Source organism: Falco naumanni, chromosome 7, assembly GCF_017639655.2.
Source record: "Falco naumanni isolate bFalNau1 chromosome 7, bFalNau1.pat, whole genome shotgun sequence".
Lineage (NCBI taxonomy): Eukaryota > Metazoa > Chordata > Aves > Falconiformes > Falconidae > Falco > Falco naumanni.
The window spans coordinates 55,158,481-55,180,540 of NC_054060.1; the positions used below are offsets into that span (position 1 = coordinate 55,158,481).

Sequence of the window (22,060 nt, forward strand, 5' to 3'; positions counted from 1 at the left end):
GATGCACCCTGACAATTACAAAATTTTATGTAATTTCATATTCTCATCTTTCAGAAAGGGAGAACTCTGTTTTCTGGAATAAAAAGTTCTTCAGTCTCCTAGGGGACAAAAAGGCAATTTAAGCTTCCCAAAGCAACTTCAAGAGCAGTGACAGCTACCAGTGTTACTACAGAATCATAGTTTTTCAGATCATCAACTGTAATGACCTTCACATCCTGGATTTAGATTCAGAGGATGTTGACACAACCTTATTAACACAGACAAATGTCTCCATCTTCACTTACAACATCCCAGGGACACATAATTTAAGAACGTTATAATAATGCACAAATGCTGCTGTTACTAAAGCAAAGAGCAGCAGGGGAGATTTAATTTCCACACAACAGTACCGCTGATAAAGAAGAAAGATGTGCAAGTGTTCAGGAAAGCTGTGGACATGGAATGATTAAAACTAACAAAAAATATTCCAGTGGATAGAGTCAAAAAGCAGGTCTTTAATTTTAAAATTTGCACAGCAATAACAGAGACAAATAAGTCTCTGAAATATTTTGGAAAATATAATTTTGCAAACATTTTAGATTGCTTAAATGTTTATTAAAATGGACCAAAAGCCAAAATTCTCTGGGTAAAATAAATACTTTGTCTTTGCTAAGTAACGGTATTTGTGAACAAAACATAAAACTATAATTTTCATGTGTCAAACATAGTAACATTTAAGATTAAATGTTGGATTCAAACTGGCCATTTTTTTAACGTCTTCCTATTTACAAGCTGCTCATTAAGACCATTTACTTCATATTAGCTATTAAAATGACTAACATTTTTAAAGTTTTCTCCATTACTAAAATAAAAACAACAGAAATGTCCTTTTACCATAACTTAACAAAAAGCAGAACCATATTTTTGTTATCTAGGAGAACATACTGTTTATAAATACAGATGTTTTTCATCTACAATTATATAAATAATAAACATGCTGTCATTCACAAGGATTTTAATAGATGATCATACATAAGCAATATTACGATCTAGCAGAGGATGGCATGAGTTTTCATCATTATTTTTTACTGTACTTATTCAGGACCCTTGTCTTCATCTGAGAACTGTGGAACAGACTTCTTTGCTACAACGTTGTCCAGTCGCTGTCCTTGCAGATACGGGTTCACACTCTGAAAAAGTTTTAAATTATTTATACCTACTAGAAACAGGGAAACATATAAAAGGTAACTAGAATAAGTATATATATTTATGATTTCTTATTTATCAAATATTTGCAGACTGAAGAAAAAAGAAAATGCTCCTAGGGAGTAAATCTAAAAGTCAATCAGCGTTTTGTTTTCTAATATTTTTTTATGTGCAAGAGTTTAATCCAATCCACTAAAAAGAATACAAGTGAAGGAGGGCTATCAAGAATATAGGATAGTCTGAATTAAACACTTGTCTTTTTGCTCCACTCCTCCTTTCCTCGGTTCAACAAAGAGGCAGCAGCAGACCTAACTCCCTAATTTCTGAGGCAGGACAGAACTTGTCAGAGAAGTACAGACAGATAAGCTTTAGCTTAAATCAGTAGGCTTTGATGGACCTTATGCTGTGAGACAAGTTAGGTATCACAATACCATTTTTGACCAAAGTCTCTTCTTCAGCCCAGCTCCTCTCCAGGAAACCCCTCCTTGCTTCCTCTCCTGATGCTGAGATAAAAAACTGCTGGCACAGAAGCAGAGCCAAGCAAGGTTTTGGCATAGGGAATGGTTCTCACCACTGCCAGAACAAGGGAATGCTGGAGAGGAGATCTCTGGAGAGGGTTTAACTTCACTTTGCGCCATGCGAGCAGCACAAAGTGAGACTGAAGATGAACAGATCCTGTCTCAGAACTAGAGATCACAGTAATGCAGAAAGCCTATGCTTGAATTTTTCCTATACCAATGGAATAAACCATATTTACTGTATTTGCAAGTATCAAGCAGTTAAGTGGAGCTTTGGAATTAACTTGAATATTTTTTACACCCACTTTCTGACCTGTTACAGTGTCTGTAAACAAAATTCAAGTATATACTTCCTCCTTCACAGATAGAGACAAAAGTTTTAGTGTGGCAGTTTCTTATGCCAATTAAAATTGTTTGCCTAAAGAACAACTTTGGAGGAATGCAAATTTGCTGCTATCTCCTGATTCTTGTCAGGCTGGCTGTATCACAGAAATTAGTTTTCTGGAGACATTTATGTCCTTCTTTCACCAAAATGTAGGAATTCAAAGCTACGCAAAAAAAACCCCAGCTTTTAAAACAGACATGAAATACTTATTTTCACATAACTCAAGTATTTTTCAGATCTCTGGAAAAGATTTGGGGTTTGTCTGTCTTCAAGTTTAAGCCCTTGGGTTTCCCCAGATTTGTAGAGGCTATCATTAATATTTAATCATAGTACAGAGCAGCCCTTTTGCTTCTGTTTTTTGAGTGCTTTGCTTGCTGCAAGTGAAACCATAAAAATATTAAGAACAAGAAATGAATGTGGAAAAATATTTGAAAATAAAACTAAACTATTTTAATGCTTTAAATTGTTAAAAATAAGACAAATGTAAATGATTTGTTTGTGTTTGTTTAAAGAAGTTCTGTTTAATGTTAATTTAGTGAAATTCAGCTGTTGCATAAACTTCTAGGAACTATTTGAAGATTCTTAGGAAGATTAATTGGTCTTTTTTTTGGAATGGTACTTGCTTGCTACTTTTTGAAATAAAGTAGAAGAGAATGAGAATACATAAAAATTTGAGTCCTTCTCAACTGACAAAAGAAAACACAAAATATAATGCAACATTTTTGGCTGATTTGACTGAAACATGTTTAATCCTATACAGCTGTGCTGAATTCAAAGTAATGCGGTTCCCGAGTACCTTTGTGCACAGCTCTGAGCCCACAGCAACGTGACTCAGTGATTACAGATGCACTCCTGTCACGTTCAGGTTATTAGATTCTGGACAGGGCTATGCTCATGCATAGAAATTTAAAAAAGGGGAGAACTGCTAGTTAAATTAGAGATCACTGTAGGCTTCCTTGTCCTGCACTGCAAATACTGCAAAAGAATAACACAGTAGTAAATAGCAAATACACACCGTTGCTATGTAAACTGATTATATGCATATATGTTTTATGTGTGTTTATATACATATATATATAAAAATATATTAATATACACACATACTTAAAATGTAGTTTGGTAGACTCCAGTAAGTGCCTCTGTGACTGTAACATCATATAGACACCACACAGTTGCTATGCACACAGTTACGCAGGACTTGCTTTAAACTCAAATTGGGACATTCTGACCCAAAAGATGAATCTGTTGCCAGAAGCTGTCCTCCCTAAACATGCTGTCTGTGCAGAAGGGCATGGAGGAGTGGCAGGGACCGCAGAAGGCAGGAGGGGAATCCAGTGGGCTTTTCGGTTTCTGGAAAAATGCACTCTGCTGTTGACAGCTCTAGGTTACCCTTCTGCTGATAAAGTGAAAATCCTGAATTGTTCGTTAAAGGAATAGTAATCATTAGTCTTACTCTCAAAACAGTAAAATAATTTAAATGATAATGAATTTATCATTAAGTGACATGCCTGTGCTAAGAAAAATAGATCTGCTGCAAACCAAAAAACTGAAGCTTCACCTCCAAAATTCTGAGCTACTGCTGGCCACGTGGCTGTCACATCTCTCCAGCCATCACTCCTTTTGTATCCAATTAAGTCAATCAGCACGTGGACAGAAAATTAATTTCTTTTTTCTTTTTTTTTCCCTCATGTATACATTACACTAATCCTATTTTAACATGCTGTTCTAGCTCTTAATAAATATTCCACATAACTATTTCCAGAGTCAATTCTACTTATTTTACAGTTAAAATCAAGTGTCTAACCTCTTTCCTCTTTTGCTAACAAACTCGAAAATCAAACATAAGCGGGGAGGCAGATACTAAGCTCAAGACGGATTATTAACTTATGGTTGAACAGCGTTTATTACCAGTGATGTGTGAATCCGTAAGAAATCAACTCACCTCCTCTGCTTCCAGCAAAGACTTCTGGTTTGAGTCTCAAGTAAATAAATAATCATCTTCACTTACGCGTCAGTTACTTTAAACCAAATGTACTTCACATTTTCAATATAAACTCTCCTGTGGTATTTTGAAAATCTACTTTCTGACAGACAGCTAGACTTTTTCTTCTTCTAAAAAAATACACCAGCACCAAAGCTAAAGACTTTGAACTGCCAGAAAGTGATTTTTTGGTAAAAGAAAGGCTGACACTACTGAAAAAGAAAGAGGCAATAGTGAGATGGGCTATGCAGAGGTTCTCTGTGATATGTGGACTGCCTGCCTTGTTTCAGGGGCAGAAAAATGAAAACCCATTCATCTTTGCCTTTCAAGCAGGCGGGACACAGAGATAGGAGTGCAATCTGATGTAAATCTAAGTAAGTGAATCAAATTACATCAGCTAAAGAAACAGTTATGTCATTTACACTCAAAAACATATTCACATGCATGGATAGTGGTAATTAATGTAGCCAGTATTTTAGTAGGAAACTTTAAAATTGTGTTTTAAAGACATTTCAATAATTTTAAATGGGTTTATGCAAATAGGATCAATTTAAAAAGACAGATAATATAAAGGGCTTTTTAATGAATGCTCTACATTGAAGTGCATCTTCTGAAAGAAACAGGCTATTTAGAGAAATATGTCTTGTACTCGGCGGAGTCCTGAAGCCTGCTGTAGTAGTTTATCACAGAGGTTCCCTGACTTGACACATTATCTAAGGTACAATGCAGATGTGTTAGACTAACTGTTCATTTCAACACTATGATTTTAATTCTTCTTAGCTCTCTAGATGATACACGGGCTTTAAAGTATTTTGATAGTTACCCTCTTCCTTCTTTTTGGACCACCATTAATCTTCTCAAAGAGTAAATTCTTGCTCTGGAAGGGGAAAAAAATGCAGCCATCAAATTAATTATACTCTTCTTTTAAAATGTTATTTTTGCTGTTAAATATTAGCAAGTTTAAAGGGGTGTGTAGATTTACGGGAAGGATAAACCATGTATTTGGATGTAGCTGCTAACATTTTGCAGTTCTTCATGAGCAGCCACAGTCTTATCAGCAATTAAAAAGCCAGTAATTTTCCACTATGTTGCACCATGTTATCATCCCTGTTCAGGCAATAAGCGCTTCAAGTACATTAGTGTAATGATGTAGACTGGATGTTCCCCATCGTGTGATACATAGTATAAATAAATATATATTAAAAAAAATAAAGAGAAGGAAAAAAAGAAAAATGAGTGGAAGGGAGAGGAACAGAAACCCTGCCTCTGGTACATCTTTCTATATGTCTGAGGTGACACAAGAACAGGAGCAAAATATACTTGCTTTACGAGGGATTTTCTAATTCCTTTTAAAAACTGCAATCAGCGTCATTCCTGCTGTTTTGTTGTCTTTGCTTATTCCCTTCCAGATATCAACACTTCCCAGTGCAAAGTTCTGTTGAAAGGAGTTCAGCGCCAACTCTTCCTTTGTTTAAGTAGTGCCCTCAATAAAGTTTCTAAAAACCATTTGGTCTATAACATTTTTTTAATGGCGAACCTTTTAAAAACTGCCAAAAACATCTTGGCAGAAGAGAAAGTTATGATGATGAGAAAAGAAAAAAAAACCAACACAAAAAAAACCCTCTGACCATAGTTTACATAAGTGCATCCACATATTGTTGTATTTCATACAAGTAGTGAATTCTAATAAAGTCTGGAATAACACACACATGCTCAACACATTTTGTTTCAATTGTGTATTATGAAGAAAAACAAAACCAAACCCTAACCTGAAAATGGAAGGAGAGAAGAATTACATGTATAAAAAGCAGAACACTGTATAAACAAGGCCATTAATTCTGCTATAAACAACTGACCTAACATTGATTATATAAATAGAAAGTGTGATCCTAGTGCAAGACAAATTCACCAAACACTTCTACCCTCTCTGCAGCCTTGATATGAGAAAAAACAAACATTTTCAAGTGTTACACTGAAATCTGCCAAAATTGTCTGTTTTTCACTTCTCATGTTCATTAAACCCCAAATTCACAAGGCCTATCTCTTGCCCAACCTCAGTTATTTTGTGTGAGCTGTGCCAAAAAGGAACAGAGATGAAGCTGGCCAGGGGAGACATTCTTGGCTAGTCATTTATGCAAACTCACTTTGGGAAAACTTAAATTTAACATTTTAAAGAAACCCACAGATGCATAAATTACTCTCTTTAGGAAACAAAGCATCACCAAAGCCTCTATTGGTGAACTATTTGACCTTATACTTTTCATGACAGGAAAAATGGTATTTCTGAAATAAAAAGAATTTCACGACTACTGAAGCTAACATTTCTGTCACTCAGGAAAAATCCTCACAATTGAACTGTTCCTGCTCAGGAAGATCATATTTTATTTAGTTTGTTTGGGAATGTTTTAAGACTGTAACTACTACTTCAGCGTTACGTGGAGTACAAAGCAAGTGACGTTACGGAGCGTGAGCCAAGAGTGTTCTTGCATGGTAACAGCAATCCTGAAAATATGTTGTACTGTGCAAGGGGCTGAGCTCATCAGCCACCAAAATTTGCCCATGAAGTGCTTACCATTCTCATCCCTCACCTAGGAGTTGTTAGGAATGAAGGCACAGAGTTTCTCCAATTAAAGATACAGCTCATATAGAGGTGTGCTGCACATAAATTGCGATTCCCCTCCCACTCCGGGAGCTTCCTTTGCACCCTCTCTGCTACCTGGATTAGGGTACTACAGGTTGGGATTTGGGTGGGAAAAACACAGAAGTTAGAATGCTTACAACCAACTAATGCCAGAGAGATTTACCCTTAGACCTTTCAAGTCTTCACTAAAACTTCAAGTCAGTAATAATCAGCAGCTCTGTAATCTGGACCTGCACAATTACTAAGCAAAACTGAAAAGGCAAATACATTAGCAAGGCTGCACCCTTTCACGGGAGGGCTTTTTTCCCCCCAGTCAATTTACAGCCTTATCAGGACTACAAAGCATGACAATTTCTATTACACCAAGCATACTATACTAAATTAAACAATTTGCACTGTCTGAAATTGAAGAGGGGGACCAGACCTACCATAACCCATCCTAATAATCACCAGTGCCATTCCAGTAGTTAACAACATCAGCTGGTAAAGAAAGATTCGCTTCATGTGGCTCACTATAACTAGAGTTGGAATAAAATAAAATCAGAGTGACTAGTTTCAGATTTCCATTAAAATTAGGAAGGCAGAGATGGCGACTTCTTTAACAAACTTCAATTTCATCAAATATTTTTTTTACCCCTGCTTCCTATCCTTTCTTTGTACTGTCTTGGATCCACACACTACCTGATAAGCAAAACTGGCATTACTTCTATCCTCAGAGTGAAATGTTATCCATTGCCTCAGTAAAAGTAAGCGTTGCTGAAAAACATAGTTGCTTTTAATTTTCTATTTTTATTGATACTGGTGTCAGAAAACACAGCTGAACTTCCCTCCTCCTTTTAACCCCTACACATGGTAGTGGTTAACACTTTGGGTTTCAATAAATAACTTCTATGTAAGTGGTTTTCAGATTTGTATTGAAAATTGTATATTGTAAACCATCTTCTTGCAAGTCTTTCTGGATGCCAACAACACTTCTTCAGACCATCTAGAGTCAAGTTGCAAGATGTGGAAAAGGCAGACTGAAATGGAAAGTACCAGTCTCCTGCAAGGAAAAGTCCAAACTGACAGGGGAAAAAAGCCCCCAGACATCTTAGAAACTACAGTGGCACACCAGGGTAGAAACTTCCGAAAGTCCCTCGTCTTACACTTCCACTGTCCCCTCTATGTTTTACACATATGAGGAGAAAGAGAGTCTTTGGGGCTGGGGAGTGGAGTATAAGCTGGCATCTCACCCTATAAACAGGGTCTGTTTCCGAGATCTCCCACAGCTCAGTGTACTGATATAAGGAAGAGCTGTCCCAAAGACAGGAAAATTTTTCCTCTTTCTTCCCTCTCCTGTAACCCAGTATACATTTATCATAATTTATCTATTTGTATATTCATATGTATTAGCAGTATTTACACATAATATTGAGCATCTACATGGAATCACACACTTTGCTGTGTGAGACAGCTTCTAGACTTGTTCTACCCGTATAGAACGTGTCTGATACTCACAGGGTACTGCAGAGGCTCCACAGCTTTGCAAGCACGAGGATCTGCCACCAAACCAACCAACCAACCAACCTGTTTCTTTCCCAGTGTTCATGAACAAGCAGGTCTTTTTTTTTTTTTTTTTTCCCTGACCTGCTAATGCAATTTGGGTTTTACTGTGGTTACGCTAAGGAATGCATGCTGGCTCCCTGGAAGGACAAGTCAGTGGGAACTGTAACACCGCCTCAACTGCTCCATGGCAGGAAAAGGCAGGGGGGGAGCTCCCCCGAGAGCTGCAAGCACACGCCAGCTTGCGCGGGTCCAGGAGACACACTGGCTCCGAGGGCTTCAGACGGTGGTGACAGCCTAGCGTCTTCACAGCACGCAGGAGCCTGTGGAAACGCCATCTGTAAACAGACAGCCGTTACAGCTCCTGGGGCATTTGGTCCTAGGCTCTTCCACAGGAGAAGCAGGAATGGGCTGCTGGCGGGCAGCGGGGATTTTGGCAGCTGGGGGCAGTGGCAGGATAAGGATGCACAGTCACCCACTGGGCAGTCCACAGTTGGCTGCGTTGGTCATTTACAACCTAGTCCAGATGACAGCAAGTGACCTAAAAGAGCTGCTCTACTTTTATCTCTGCTTTACAAGATCTCAAATAGCTAATTTTTAGAGCACTTTCCTGCCTTTATTTTTCCAGAGAGATAAAAATAACAAAACCAGCCATCAAATCAGATACTATTGTATTTATCTTTTTAATGTGTAGTAATAGACAATGAGGAGGCAATCGGGGCATTTCTCCTGGATCTCGGCAGAACATTTGCTCATGCACATTACCAGCTGTTTCATCTCTCATTAAAAAGATCTGGAGTTGGCTACGCTGCAGCTAGATATGATTACTGTTTAGTACCTAACAGTCTGTTTTAATCCATGTGTGAGCAGTTTTTTCCCCTGAATTAGTGGTGATGGATGGAGAAATGAAAAAAGGCCAGTATTCACTAATGATTACCTACCATTTGTTAAGTATGTATGTTGCTGATGACAATGCAGTATGTACGCTTGATTCTGAAATATTGCTATAGGCCAAAGATTTACAGAAGTGCTTTTATAGACTTCAGAATGGTATTATGGGACTAAATTACTTATGAATAATAAGAAAACTAACAGCATTATCTGGCATAAATAAGAAAGTTCACCATCTGGTGGTTTTAAAATTAAAACCTTTGATGGTAATTACTTAGAATGCAACAAGAGTTCCCAAAATTTGGATTTTTGGCATGACGCTCTCTAGAAATTTAGCACTCACATAAGTAATTAAGACTATAAATCTTACACTGGTTTGATTATGAATCATTGTCTCACAATTACAGCAGGAGAAGAGGCTGCCAGACATGTCCATTTATCGATATATACTTACAGATCACTGGTTTAGGGCAATCTTAAGTAGTGTTAAAACAATGTAAAAGGAGATTTCATGATTTGCTCTAGAAGCATAAATTACGATCATTGTTATTGTTTTCCTGGCGCCTGAAGATGGATTTGGGATTGGACATTTAACTGATGTAATCTAAGATTAAGCAGCAGAGCTCTTTTTGGAGCCTCTAACTTGCAGAAATCGTCTAGCTGGAGTTATTGAAGTCCTTGTACACTCAGAGCAAGATTTTTGCCCGTAATGTAGCTCACTGTGTTTATTATATGCAACGTCTGAAACAGGTTTTCAACGTAATATAGTGCACAACCCGAGCAGAGGAAGAAGTAGCATCAAGTCCTCCAAAATCCTTAAACCAGAGAGAATTCCTTCGAGCAAGCTATCTGTACCCAGATTTTTAAGGTATTTAGGCACTGCTGCACTCCATATTTTTTTTTTTTTTTTCAACATCTACATAGATGAGTAGTCACTGAACCTGGATAAATTTTCAGATTAGGGCCTTGTTACGTTTTGAACTGTCGTGCTAAAATCTGCACTAACATGTGGTTACATGTTCATTGTGGTTTGAAATGTGGTGTGTGCATTTATTAAGTGCGCACATAGTCGTCATGCTTTGGGACAGATAATAAGACAAGGATTTCTAATTTCTGTTTTTATGTGCTTTTTATCAATCACAGGCATTATTTCCACGTTTTCAAGAGCAATTTCACCTTTTTGAGAAGTTTCCCTTAGGGTGATAATTATTCTGGCAACAAGCACAACATTCTCCTTGTGGTTTCACAGTACCCCACACAGCAGACAATAGCCAGTTTCACGTGCAACAAAAATAAGCAAAAAGCATGTACTCACCCACTTGCCTGTGTTGGGATAGTCATGCTCTGGATCAAAAAGGTGTTGGTGCAGCTGGTACTCCCTGCTGAATTCTGCTGTGTCTGGGGTGTTTTCTAGACACCCATCATCAACTGCAAAAGTATGTCAGAAAGTCCTGAGTGCTTAGTAGCTTTTAAACACACAGTCAGTGCCACATTAATCAGCAACCTTCTTAAATGCAATTATGCCATTTAAAAAAAAACAAAAGACATTTAAAGAACTGGCTGACTGGAAAATATCAGGTATTTTTTTGTTTGAAAGGAGTGTGCCAGGATATATTTAAATTTAAAAAAACAAAACACAACTTAATGAAACTTCAAAACAGAATTATTTTCCAAGCTCTCCCCCTCTTTTTCGTTTTCCTTTTAGATTAGTGATTGAGCTTGGTTTTACATAGAACTGCATGTTATTCTGTTTCAGAAGGATCCTCTTTCATTTCTAAATGCCCCCAGGAAAGTGCAGAAGTTGTTTAGGCAATACTTTTGAAGCTCATGGTAAAATGATGCTATGAGCAAGGACAGGATTTCCTTCACTGAGTAGCTATTCATGGAACTCCATTTCTGGTTTGCTACTTTGTTCAAAATGGCTAAAAATCATTTACACATCAGATCTCATAAAAATGCAATGTGGCAGAAGTTTTATGCTGAAGACATTTCTGCAGATTGGTAACTAATCTGATGGGTCCTGATAGGTCCCGAAACATCATCTAATCACAATGGATGGTTTTGCAGACAGCGTCGTTATCAAGGATAATACCCTTTTAAAAAATCAGGTTATGGATTTTTTACCAAAATAAGACATCTTTACATTAAACAAAGATTCAGCAGCTTGAGGCCAGAGTAGCTCTTTCGATAGTCTGCTCCTGGAGCTCCCTCTGCTCTGTCAGCATGGGGCGTTTGCAAGTTCTTCTCAGACATACCCAAGGAGACCCTACCACCCTGGACGTGATGCTGGGCATCCAAGCAGCCACCTCTGCCACAACACAGGCAACTCCAGAGGACACACCTGTAGACCCTCCCTTCTGTCCTTGTTTGATCAATCATGTAAAAAGATTTGCAGATGGATTATATTTTTCCCTAACATGCAGGAAACAGTAAAGACTTGACTTTAAATGAGTAGATTCAGTGACCTGAAGAGGTTATTCTAAGTTGAAAAGATGCTGCTTTCTCGCTTTTCTCCTTCAAACGAGGGAAAAAATAAAGTTACCAATAAGGAACAGGGGAAAACTAACCATACTGGCTAACTCAGAAACCACTGAAGTTAACTACAAGCACTTAAAATTTTAGTCTCAGCAGGGACAGGGTCATCTCAAGAGAGAAGCAGGTGACAACAGAAATGGGGTAGACCATCTCCAAATGTCTCTGCTTTTGGCAGAAAACACAAAAGGCAGCTGGGACACAGGAGTACCCTCTGCAACCGCTAATCCAGAAGTCTTCAAGCTCAAGTGCTCCAGGCTTATGTATTCCTGCTGTGGAATGTGCATATGTAGACAGTGACTGGAAAAATTGTTTTCCATTAAGCAAATCCACAGACCTGATTGAGGAAGGCCTCTGGTAATTTGTATGCATAATACAGTCACCACTTGAATTTCCATTTAAGGCTCTGAAAAACATTTTACTTTAATCCTAGTAGATACTATCTTCACTCACAGCGTACCTACGACAAGAGCCATTTATCTGAGCGGGCAGCGCTTCCCAAAGAATTCCCCCTGTGTTCAGATCTGACTGTATTATTAGCTTAGCTAACAACTTCTATTTCACCTGAGAAAGAAAAATTGAAGAGATTTTCAAAGGCATTTCTCTGGATGCCAGGTTTTAAATGTATTAATCTAATCACTAACAGAAGTCTAATGGGGAAGCACAGAAGATAGGAAGTCTGTGTGTGTGAGAAAACCTAAATCCATGATTTGCAACCTGTCAGGCAACAGCTATATTGAACAAAATGGAAAATTAGAAATTATTTCAGAAGAGATGCAGGCATCAACACCAAATGAGCTATAATGGAAAACAGTAAGGGAGGACTATTTGAAATTTTGTCATATTCTTGAATGAAATGTAAAAACACTGTTTGCAAAACTTCTCATGACAAATATTTATTTTTTGATCAATTCTAAGCTAGTTAGAACATTTTTTAGTAAGAATACAGACAACTGTTTTGCATTATCCAAATAACATAAAAGAAGACTAAACAGAAAAGATTTCTGAAAAGATCTCTTAGCTCACAAATGAAAAATGAGAGAAAAATAGAGTGCTCATTCCCAGTTCCAGCTCCCAAGGCAGCCAATGGGGGTTTTACTACTACTTTCAGTACTGGAAGCCATTCCTTGGCTCAGATAACAGGAAAAAGATCAATTCTCTTAGGATACGTCTACATCATCCGCACGCAGCGCTGCTTTAGAGATCCCTCTGCACCAGTCGTGTCCCCATCCGTCCCCCCCCAGCTTGGTACACGGGCAGCCACGAGCCGAGGGGGCACCCGCTGTCTGGGGGCTGCACCACTCCGGCTGCTCCGTGCCTCAGCCAGCGTGAGCCTGCATGCAGCGCGCTGGGGTACGTCCACATCGTTCTCCATTTCTTGGCACAGATGCACCCTCAGTGAGCTATAAAGCCACATGGACTGGAGCCAAGGTATCTTAAATATTGACTCATGGTCTGGGTTGGAGATCAGGGCAGACAGTTTCATTCCTCTTGGCACAATGAAAGTCTCTAAAATAAGGGTAAATCTCATCTGCACAGAATGATAACTTTTTTCAGGGGCCAGCCTAAAAATGAACTCCCTCAGGAACAAGAGGCTATCATAAATCTCACTGTCTTCTACTCCGAGGTCAGGATGATTTCTTCCACCTGACCTTCTCTAGCAGTCATACAGCAATACAGAAGGTACACATATTAAAAATAAAAAAGCTCATCTAAACCACCTGATTGCTCAACAGTTCTGCTCTTGGAGTACAGAATGCAAGAACACACCCGTTGCAGCACTGAAAGATGTACAGTGAAGACAGAGGTGCAAAGGCTACAGCAGAATTACCTGTTTTTCCAATCGGGCAGGGATTTGGAGGGTCAGGATATCCTTGATCTTCACTGAAATCCTTTGGCACGTTATCTCCTGTCAGCTCAGCCACGATGTTTGGGATATTGCCATAAGGACCCAAGTGCTGGAGACCCTCATGCGCACCACCTAGCAAAGACGATTTACACACACAGTCTATTTACAAGACTAAAAGTGTAAGTCCTTTTGTTGCTTCAAGTAATCCAGACTCAGATTTAAAAAAATATATAATTGCTATAGAGACAGATCCAAGTTTAGATTCCAAACATCTCCTTTAGGAACATAACCCTGTGACCTAAATCAGGTAACTTGGGTAACGAAAAAGGAAACAAAATCAGCCACTTATTAATCTCAGGGTTGTTTTTTTCCTTAACTATGTACATTATAGGTAAGAAAATGCAAAGAAAAAGCATGATACAGTAATGGAACTTAACACATTTACTGCACAATCGCCTTCAGTCACTGATACTATTACTGTTCATTGTAGCAACTAATAATTGAAAAAGATATGCCAAGACAGCATCATGGCAATAAGACAAAGTTAATGACACTATAGAAAGAAATAATACTATCTGCACAGCCCAGAAATACATTAATAAATCAAATCATGTGAGGGGACCCAAGATATCATCGAAAATTTTGTTGTATACAGCTAGGAAAATTACTTTAAAATTTCCTACGGTAATGGTGAAAAGCGATGAGGAGTCCATATTGTTGATGGGAATTCCTGTGCGTGTACACCTACACAGCAGTCATCAGAGTATGAAACATCACATTCAGTGACTTTTTACTTAATAGATCAGTTCTAGATGCAGGCTTTCATATTGCCCTGTGGGCTGGAGCACCACCACCACAGGGTTACAACAGCAGTGTGCAGCAGGTTTTATAACTCAGTGGCGGAGGACACGATGATGGGCTTCCTCTTCTTGGGCAAATGCACAGAGAAGTGGTGTGCCACAGCATCTCAGCTTGTGTGCCTTGCCTTTGACAAGTAGGGTCTTCTGCTAAAAGTTTGGGAATGAAGCTCAGGCCATTCTCTGTATGCCTCTCTACAAATATTTATCTGCTCCTGATCTTTTCTGCATCTGTTACTGGCCAAATGCATCTACAGGATAAAATCCTGCTGCTTGTGGAGTTTTGTAAATACTATTGTACAGCACACTTCTGAATTTCAGACAAATAAAATCTTAATTTCAAGCATGCTCTTTTTCACTGCCATAAGACAGCCACCACACACACTGCAGCAACAGCTTATGTAGTTATTGAGTACCAAGATGGTTGTGCAACAGCAGAGCAGTATTTTTTAAAAAACCTATATAATAAGGGATAACAACATACAGTCAGTGTACGAATTCCACTTACAATGAATGAGAGGAAAAGGAATTTGAATGATTGGAAAATGCCGGTTAAAAAGCGAACGCAGATATGACTGTTCAGGTAAATAGCACCATATTATCACCAAATGGTCTTATTTTCCATTTCTATCATTTTCATAGATCCGAAAGATTGGAATAAAGCTTCTGAACATGAAAGTTGCTCCAGAAGAATCATTCAAGTACTCCTGTCCCACCTTACAATAAATACTACCAGCCTAAATAATCTTTTCTACAGCTAGGCATTGTAAGCTAACACAATCACTTTCAAAAATTGCTAACTTAAGACAGTCTTGACAAATTTTGTATACATTTCTACATTTAGAAGTGGTAGTTGAGTCAAATGTCTATATTTTGCAAATAATCAGTTGGAAGCTGGCATTATAGTACCAGAAACAAGTAGTCTACAAGCACAAATATTTCAATTTTATTTGCACAATGGACTAAAATCTAATCAACATGACAATTTCCTCTCTTAAGTACAAGTTTCTTATTCTGTAATACAATGTTGAAGGAAAATTTTACAGATATGTAACAAACATAAAAGTAGCCCTATAACAAAATTTGTATCTGTGCTATATGAGGTTTCCCCTTGCAGCTGAGCACGACACCTGGTACTAAAACCAGAATAGTGTTATATACACTATTATACGTTTACAGTCCATAGCCAATGCAAGGACGATGCTTGTAAGAACTGTACAGATTCACAATAATGCTATGGTGATGAGGTTAAAAAACATGTAACATACATTTAATCTAATGTCACTTAATCTAACATCTAATGTATAGCATAAAATACTTCTTTTGTACTGATCTCCATCACATGAAGATTGATTGCATATATGTATTTAAAAGCATCAGGTTATGATGCTGCTGTAAACTACAGAACCATATAATCAATACGTGTTTGAACATCCTGTATACAGTGTGGCTCACTATGGAACAATCCATCAGATAGAAGCATATCTACGCCTGTACGTGGTGCAGACCACTTGGCACCAAAGCTCCATCCATAAAGAAAACAGAGGTACTTAGCAGGCTCCAGTGTGCTATATATACATGTAAGTTTAAACTGACTGCCAAGAATTCGCTTGACTGAGTACCATCTTTTTATATTAATATAAAGGGTTGTTTCCTTTAAGTATAAATGTCCAGGATCATTTAAGGGTTTTTCCTTTCTTTCCAAAATAGCTGGAGACAATAGCACCTGCTCTGGTGCCATAATTTAGCACACTTGAGTGATTTAATAATGTCAGCAAAGCTCATTCCTTATAAACTCTGATAAATAGTGCACTCAGTAAAGACTGCAATAATAAAAATGAAATGCTATGAATATACCAGATAGAGGTATTATGTACAGTAATTCACAAGCTGTGTTAGTTTTGTTATTGTAACGTTACTGATTTGAAGAAACATATTAGGATTAAATACACTGCAGCTACCAAGTCAGGATATTGATACAAACATATACAGTCAGCTACAAAAATAGCACAATATGGGTCTCCTGAACCTTGAGGTAGAGACTGAAAGAAAAAAAAAAAAGATGAGACTACTAAATATCAAGAAATTTTTTGTAATTTCCTATCCAAGGGAAGCATGAGAAACACTGTTAAAAGTATTTGTAACTGGACTAGCAAAAATCCAGAAGAATAGTACAGAGAACACCTTTGTACTGAGAAAGGATGGACTACACAAATCTGTTTTTCCCATCTCTCCTTATTTGTTGTATAAACTGGTGTTTGTGGGCCACATACTAGCAAAAAAACCCACCTCTAGAACAATCACCTCCCTCTTCACGTGCATAATTTCTGTGTAAGCATATAGTTATTTTACATCCCTACAGGATAAACTAGAAATTTAGGTCTTTTGGACTGAGGTCAGTATTCAGTATTGTCATAAGTAAGCTTTGGATTTCATTTTAAAAGTATGCATATATGTAACCATCTTCTGGCACTGGTCTTGAACTGTTGCATGATGGAAAACAAAAATGGAACAATACCTTTCACCCTTCCTATAATTCTGGAAAAGTCATTGAATCATTTAGGTTGGAAAAGACCTTTAAGAACACCAGATCTAACCATGAACCCAGCATTGCCAAGTCCATCACTAAACCATGTCCCTAAGCACTACATCTATGCGTTTTTTAAACACCTCCAGGGATGGTGATCTCCCACCTCCCTGGTCAGCCTGTTCCATTGCCTGACCACCTTTTCAGTGAAGAATTTTTTCCTATTATCCAAACTAAACTTGAAGCCATTTCCTCTTGTCCTGTTGCTTGTTATCTGGGAGAGGAGACTGACACCCAGCTGCCTACAGCCTCCTGTCAGGTAGTTGTAGAGAGCAGTAAGGTCTCCCCTGAGCCTCCTCCTCTCCAGGATAGACAACCCCAGTTCCCTCAGACACTCCTCATAAGACTTGTGCTCCAGAGCCTTTCCCAGCTTCGCTCACTTCTCTGAACATGCTCCAGCCCCTCAGTGTCCCTCCTGAAGTGAGGGGCCCAAAGCTGAACCCAGTGTTCGAGGTGCGGCCTCACCAGTGCCCAGTACAGGGGGACGATCACTGCCCTGGTCCTGCTGGCCATACTGTTTCAGACACAAGCCAGGATGTTCTGGGCCTTCTCAGCCCCCTGGGCACACTGCTGGCCCACGTTCAGCCGGCCATCAGCCAGCACCCCCAGGCCCTTTTCCCCCAGGCACTTTCCAGCCGCTCTGCCCCCAGCCCGTAGCGCTGTGTGGGGCTGCTGTGACCCACGTACAGGACCCGGCACTGAGCCTTGTTGAACCTGGTACAACCGGCCTTGGCCCATTGGTCCAGCCTGTCCTTTAATCATCTCACCAACTGCTGGTAACATCTCAATTAGAGACACCTGGAATGACTAAAAATTTTAAGTACACACATTTTAGCTCATTTCTTTGTACGAGTAATAATATCTCTGCGGGTGGGGGGACAACACGATGACTCCATTCTTGGAGGAGGGAAAACAAAAAAAAGAAAAAGGAAAGGAAAACACAAAGAGCAACTAGTTTCTTGCCAGTATTGAATATTCCCCTGGTCAAACACATCCAATGGAAATGCTATTAGCCCACTGAAGTTCTAGTCACTGCTACCCAGCTATTGGCAGTGTAACGCACAACTGAAACAAATCTGCTCTCAGAAGCAATCTTCCACATCAACTACAAAGAGGCAACGCTACCCCATGGAAGACTCATTTCAAGAAAAGTCAGTGAGAATGGATTTTCAAAGGTATAAAATGATTGCAGATCATTTAAAGACAAAAAAGGGGAAAATTTGCTTTTCAGTCTCATTGGAACAGTTTCCCACATCACAGTGCAGGTAGGGTTACCCCACTTCCAGAAAAAGAAGCGGTTTGGCCAATCTTAGCAAGGAGATACAAAATAGAACTGAACATGAGTATCTGCTGTGAGTAAATAAATCCCAGATCCCAAATTAAAGTCCTTTATTTGAGAGTCATGCCAGATGCCCTAGCTTTCATATTTTTACTCTTAAACAACATGAAGCAGATTCTTAACATCATGAGGCAGATTCTTCAAGTGTCCCAGCCCTTCCCAGACACACAGAGGAATACTCCACCTAGGTAAGAATTGCACTACTTACCATCTTGGATCTGTACAAACTCCAAGCAAATATCAGTTGCAAGAGAAGCCTGGTACACCTTATCCCATTTGTGGAAAGATTCCCAAGGGAGTAATTAGATATTATGCTGAGAAGCAACACCATCTTTGCTATTTTGTAAAATCTTTCGTTAATCTAGACTATTAGTTTTTATCACTGGGAAAAATCCTCAAAATCATTTCCAGCGTGCCCTCTCTCATACAGACATAGCTCTTTTTCCTTTCACCATGACAGCTCTCCACACTATGCTGCACTTCCATCCCCAGTCATCTCACTGTACCTACCTTTGCTGTGTCATTGTCATAATCAAAAGTGATGTCTCATCACTAATCAAAGGCAAGTTCGGCAGAATGCTTTTTGGTGTTCTTGTATCTTAAAACGGGACACCATCCACCAACTTCCTTTTTACTTTCCTTTATTATCTGCAAGACTCCTCACCATGTAATCCAATTAATTCAAACTGTCCGAAAAATCCAGAATGCAAACAATGCATTTTCATTTTGCTTGCCCCTTCTCCCAGATCACTAAAAGCTTCACAGTCCCAATGCCATTTCCCCCATGCATCTACAGCTAGCTTCATCCTAGAGAGTCTTATCCTGGTTGCTGAGACTGGCTAGTATCAGGAAAAGAGCTTCTATTCCACAGAAGCTGCTAAATAAGAGAACAGAGAAGGAGAAAGAGCATAGGAGAACCACAAACAGAAAAACTGAAACCTAGCCAACTTCCTTAACCATTCAAGAGCATACCTCAGGAACCCCAAGAAAACTACATCGATACATACTCAAGCATCCTATATTCCAGAGTCAACTTGTCTTCTCCTTTGACAGTGACCTACTTCATCCCACAAGGGATGGAACATTATATAAATCCTATAAATGTAAACGTGCCAATGAAAGACTGGAGCACTTTATTTACTGGCAGCGACACCAGCTGCATGAGGAGCCAAGGTGCTCCACCAGTGTCAGCACACTCATAGTAAAATGCTCCTGTAATGCAAACCATGGAGGCACCAGAATTGTGCAGAATGGGACCATGTTTTCTGCCTACTGCTTCACTGAACTTCACGAAGTTTTGATGTTCCTTTCCCCGTTTGTATTCATTCAACTCCATTTTCCCCCTCAGGTGGCTCAACGTCCCATCTGGTTCTTCAACAGACGCATGCCCATCTGACAGCTGCCACCAGGGCAGATTTTCTAACTCCCCAAATGACCTGGTGAACAATCCCAGCGTGGGGCCACAAGGCTCCCAAGTCTCTGCTTTGGTGAGCTGGTAAAACCTCACAAGTCCAACAGCAGAGGTCTTCCTATTCAAAACTTTTGCCAGCCATGGCCCGATTCAAGACGAGGTTTCTTCTACACTTCAATGAAAGCGCTGGCACATAATGAAGACGCAAGACAGCAGTGAGATGAAGAGCCTACCAGGCAAGACCAGGTCTGGTGCTGCTCTCTGGCACTGCAAGAGGGACTCGGGCCAGCTAACCTGATGTACTAAAGCATCTCCAGGGGAGAAACCAGCTGCTTCTTCCCTCATGTTCAGCAGCTGAGAACATTGCTCTTCTCATTCGTCCCTGCAGCAGTTGTGAGGGCACTGTTGAGAGCATGCACAAAGGAAAGCACGAAGAGCACAGCTCTGGAAACCTCTGGAGCATGCCAGAGATCCCATCTCCTGCACGCAACACCACAATCAAGAGAAGCAAGAATCTCTTTGTCTAGACTTCAAAAATATCTTTTCATAAAACCAAATAAATTAAAAAAGCTTTTCTTACTGCAGTTAATTTAAAATTCAGATGGGAGCAGGAGAAACGCACGTGATTTTGAGAACAATTACAAAAAGGTATAAAACCTAACTAATGTGGCCAAGGGTTTATTTTATGCATGTGAAAGATAAGCAGGGGAAAAAAATCTTTGAAAACAAGAGCTCATCATAATTTGGCTGATCTTCACTGACAGATTTTTAAATACTTATGGACCATATTCCATTGCTAGATAAAATTCTACAGTTTCATATTAAATTACTATATACCATCTGCCAACACTATAAAACAGAAGTACTACAAAGCACCAGAAATACAGAAGCTATCATATTCCCTCTCCTCCTCAGGTTTCTTACTTCTCTTATTGAATTACTCCCTTCTAACAACATGTACAAAAAAATAGTTGTAGTTATCAGTTCCATTCTAATTAATTACCTACCTTTAGGTACATAAGAATCAACTTAATTCTTGATCTCCACAGGCCTGCCACCCTTCTTCCCTGGAAGAGTCCCATCTCAAACTGCTTTCTCCTTTGGTGGCATCTTTTAAAGATGACTTTGTGAACAGCGGTAGTAGTCTATACCATATAACAGTGGTGACTGGGAGGTCTTAAGAACCAGTCACTTTATCTTCTTGGTTCCTCAGAAGACAGAAGTGCCACCTGCACTCCCTCCCACAGCCACAAGACAACTGCTATATGCCCACTGTTTCAAGAAAAGGTTCAAAGCCGCTAATCTAAATAGGTCCCATAGGTCAGACCAACATGCAAATAACACAGATCTTAGAGAGAAACAGTGATTAATACACTTTTCTTCTTGTGTTCCCCAATGACTGACTTCTCTTGAGGAGCACACTCTTGAGAATTTTCCCCCCCTCTCCCCAGACATGCTGAGGAGACAGGGATGGTGCCTGCACACCTCCCGCTGCACTGGGGCGTCCAGGAAGGGCAGCTCCCGAAATTCCGAAGTCGCAGAGCCTACAACGACAACACCCACAGCCTCGCTGGATCCTGCCGTTCCTTCTCAAGAGGGAAAGTTGTCAAACACATTGAGATAATGCGATAGTACCTCCACATTGCAATGCAAACAACAACTTTGCTTTCTTATTATTCACTGCTTGTCATGGCTTATGAATTCATGTGGAAGCAAGGATAGTATGGGCCAAATTTTCAAACACTTGTCTTCATTAAAGAACAAATAAAGTCATACCACCTCATTATAGTCATTTTACATGACATTTCTTCACAGAACTATGCCATATCACTTAAGATACAGAAAATCTGCTGTAAACCACTGCTGTCATTTGGCAGTGTCATTACCTTTTAAGTTCAGAAATTAACATCCTAAATTGCCTCTCTTATGACATGCACCACTGCCTGATACTCAAGTTCTAGTTACGTTTGGCATTAAAATTTGGGGAATAAAACACAAAGAAAATGACAGGTATTTTTAGTTTGATCCCTACAAATCCAGATACCTACCATATTAATACATAAAAACCCCATAGCTTTACCATTTTCATTTTATGTTACAAATTTGAGATGTCTATATTAAATTTTGAAATCTTATTTCCTGGGCTATTTCAGTAATTTGCAAAAAAACCCCACCCTGAAAGCAGAAACTAGTACAGTGATGCTGGGGTTTGATTTGGTTTGTTAAATGTCAGGCCCATAACACAGTGTTTGATTAAAGTCACGTGTGCTTCAGCAAAAGCAGTCCTAATGTGAATACAACTTCATGTCTTAACTGCAGCGGGACTTTCTCAATGGAACAGG

General features: G+C 39.2%; 1 protein-coding gene across 3 annotated transcripts in view; it reads right to left on the minus strand.

Moving 5' to 3' along the window:
* Positions 1-474: 474 nt before the first annotated feature.
* The window catches only part of LOC121091004 (neuroendocrine protein 7B2), a 45,660-nt gene continuing 24,074 nt past the window's right edge, over positions 475-22,060 (minus strand). For all 3 annotated transcript variants that reach the window (XM_040600037.1, XM_040600040.1, XM_040600039.1), the window contains 4 exons: positions 13,507-13,656; positions 10,459-10,571; positions 4,893-4,946; positions 475-1,169 (listed from right to left, as the gene is read on the minus strand). In XM_040600037.1, the coding sequence (XP_040455971.1) occupies positions 1,074-1,169; positions 4,893-4,946; positions 10,459-10,571; positions 13,507-13,656 (413 nt within the window). In that variant the 3' untranslated portion in view covers positions 475-1,073. The remainder of the gene's footprint in view (positions 1,170-4,892; positions 4,947-10,458; positions 10,572-13,506; positions 13,657-22,060) is intronic.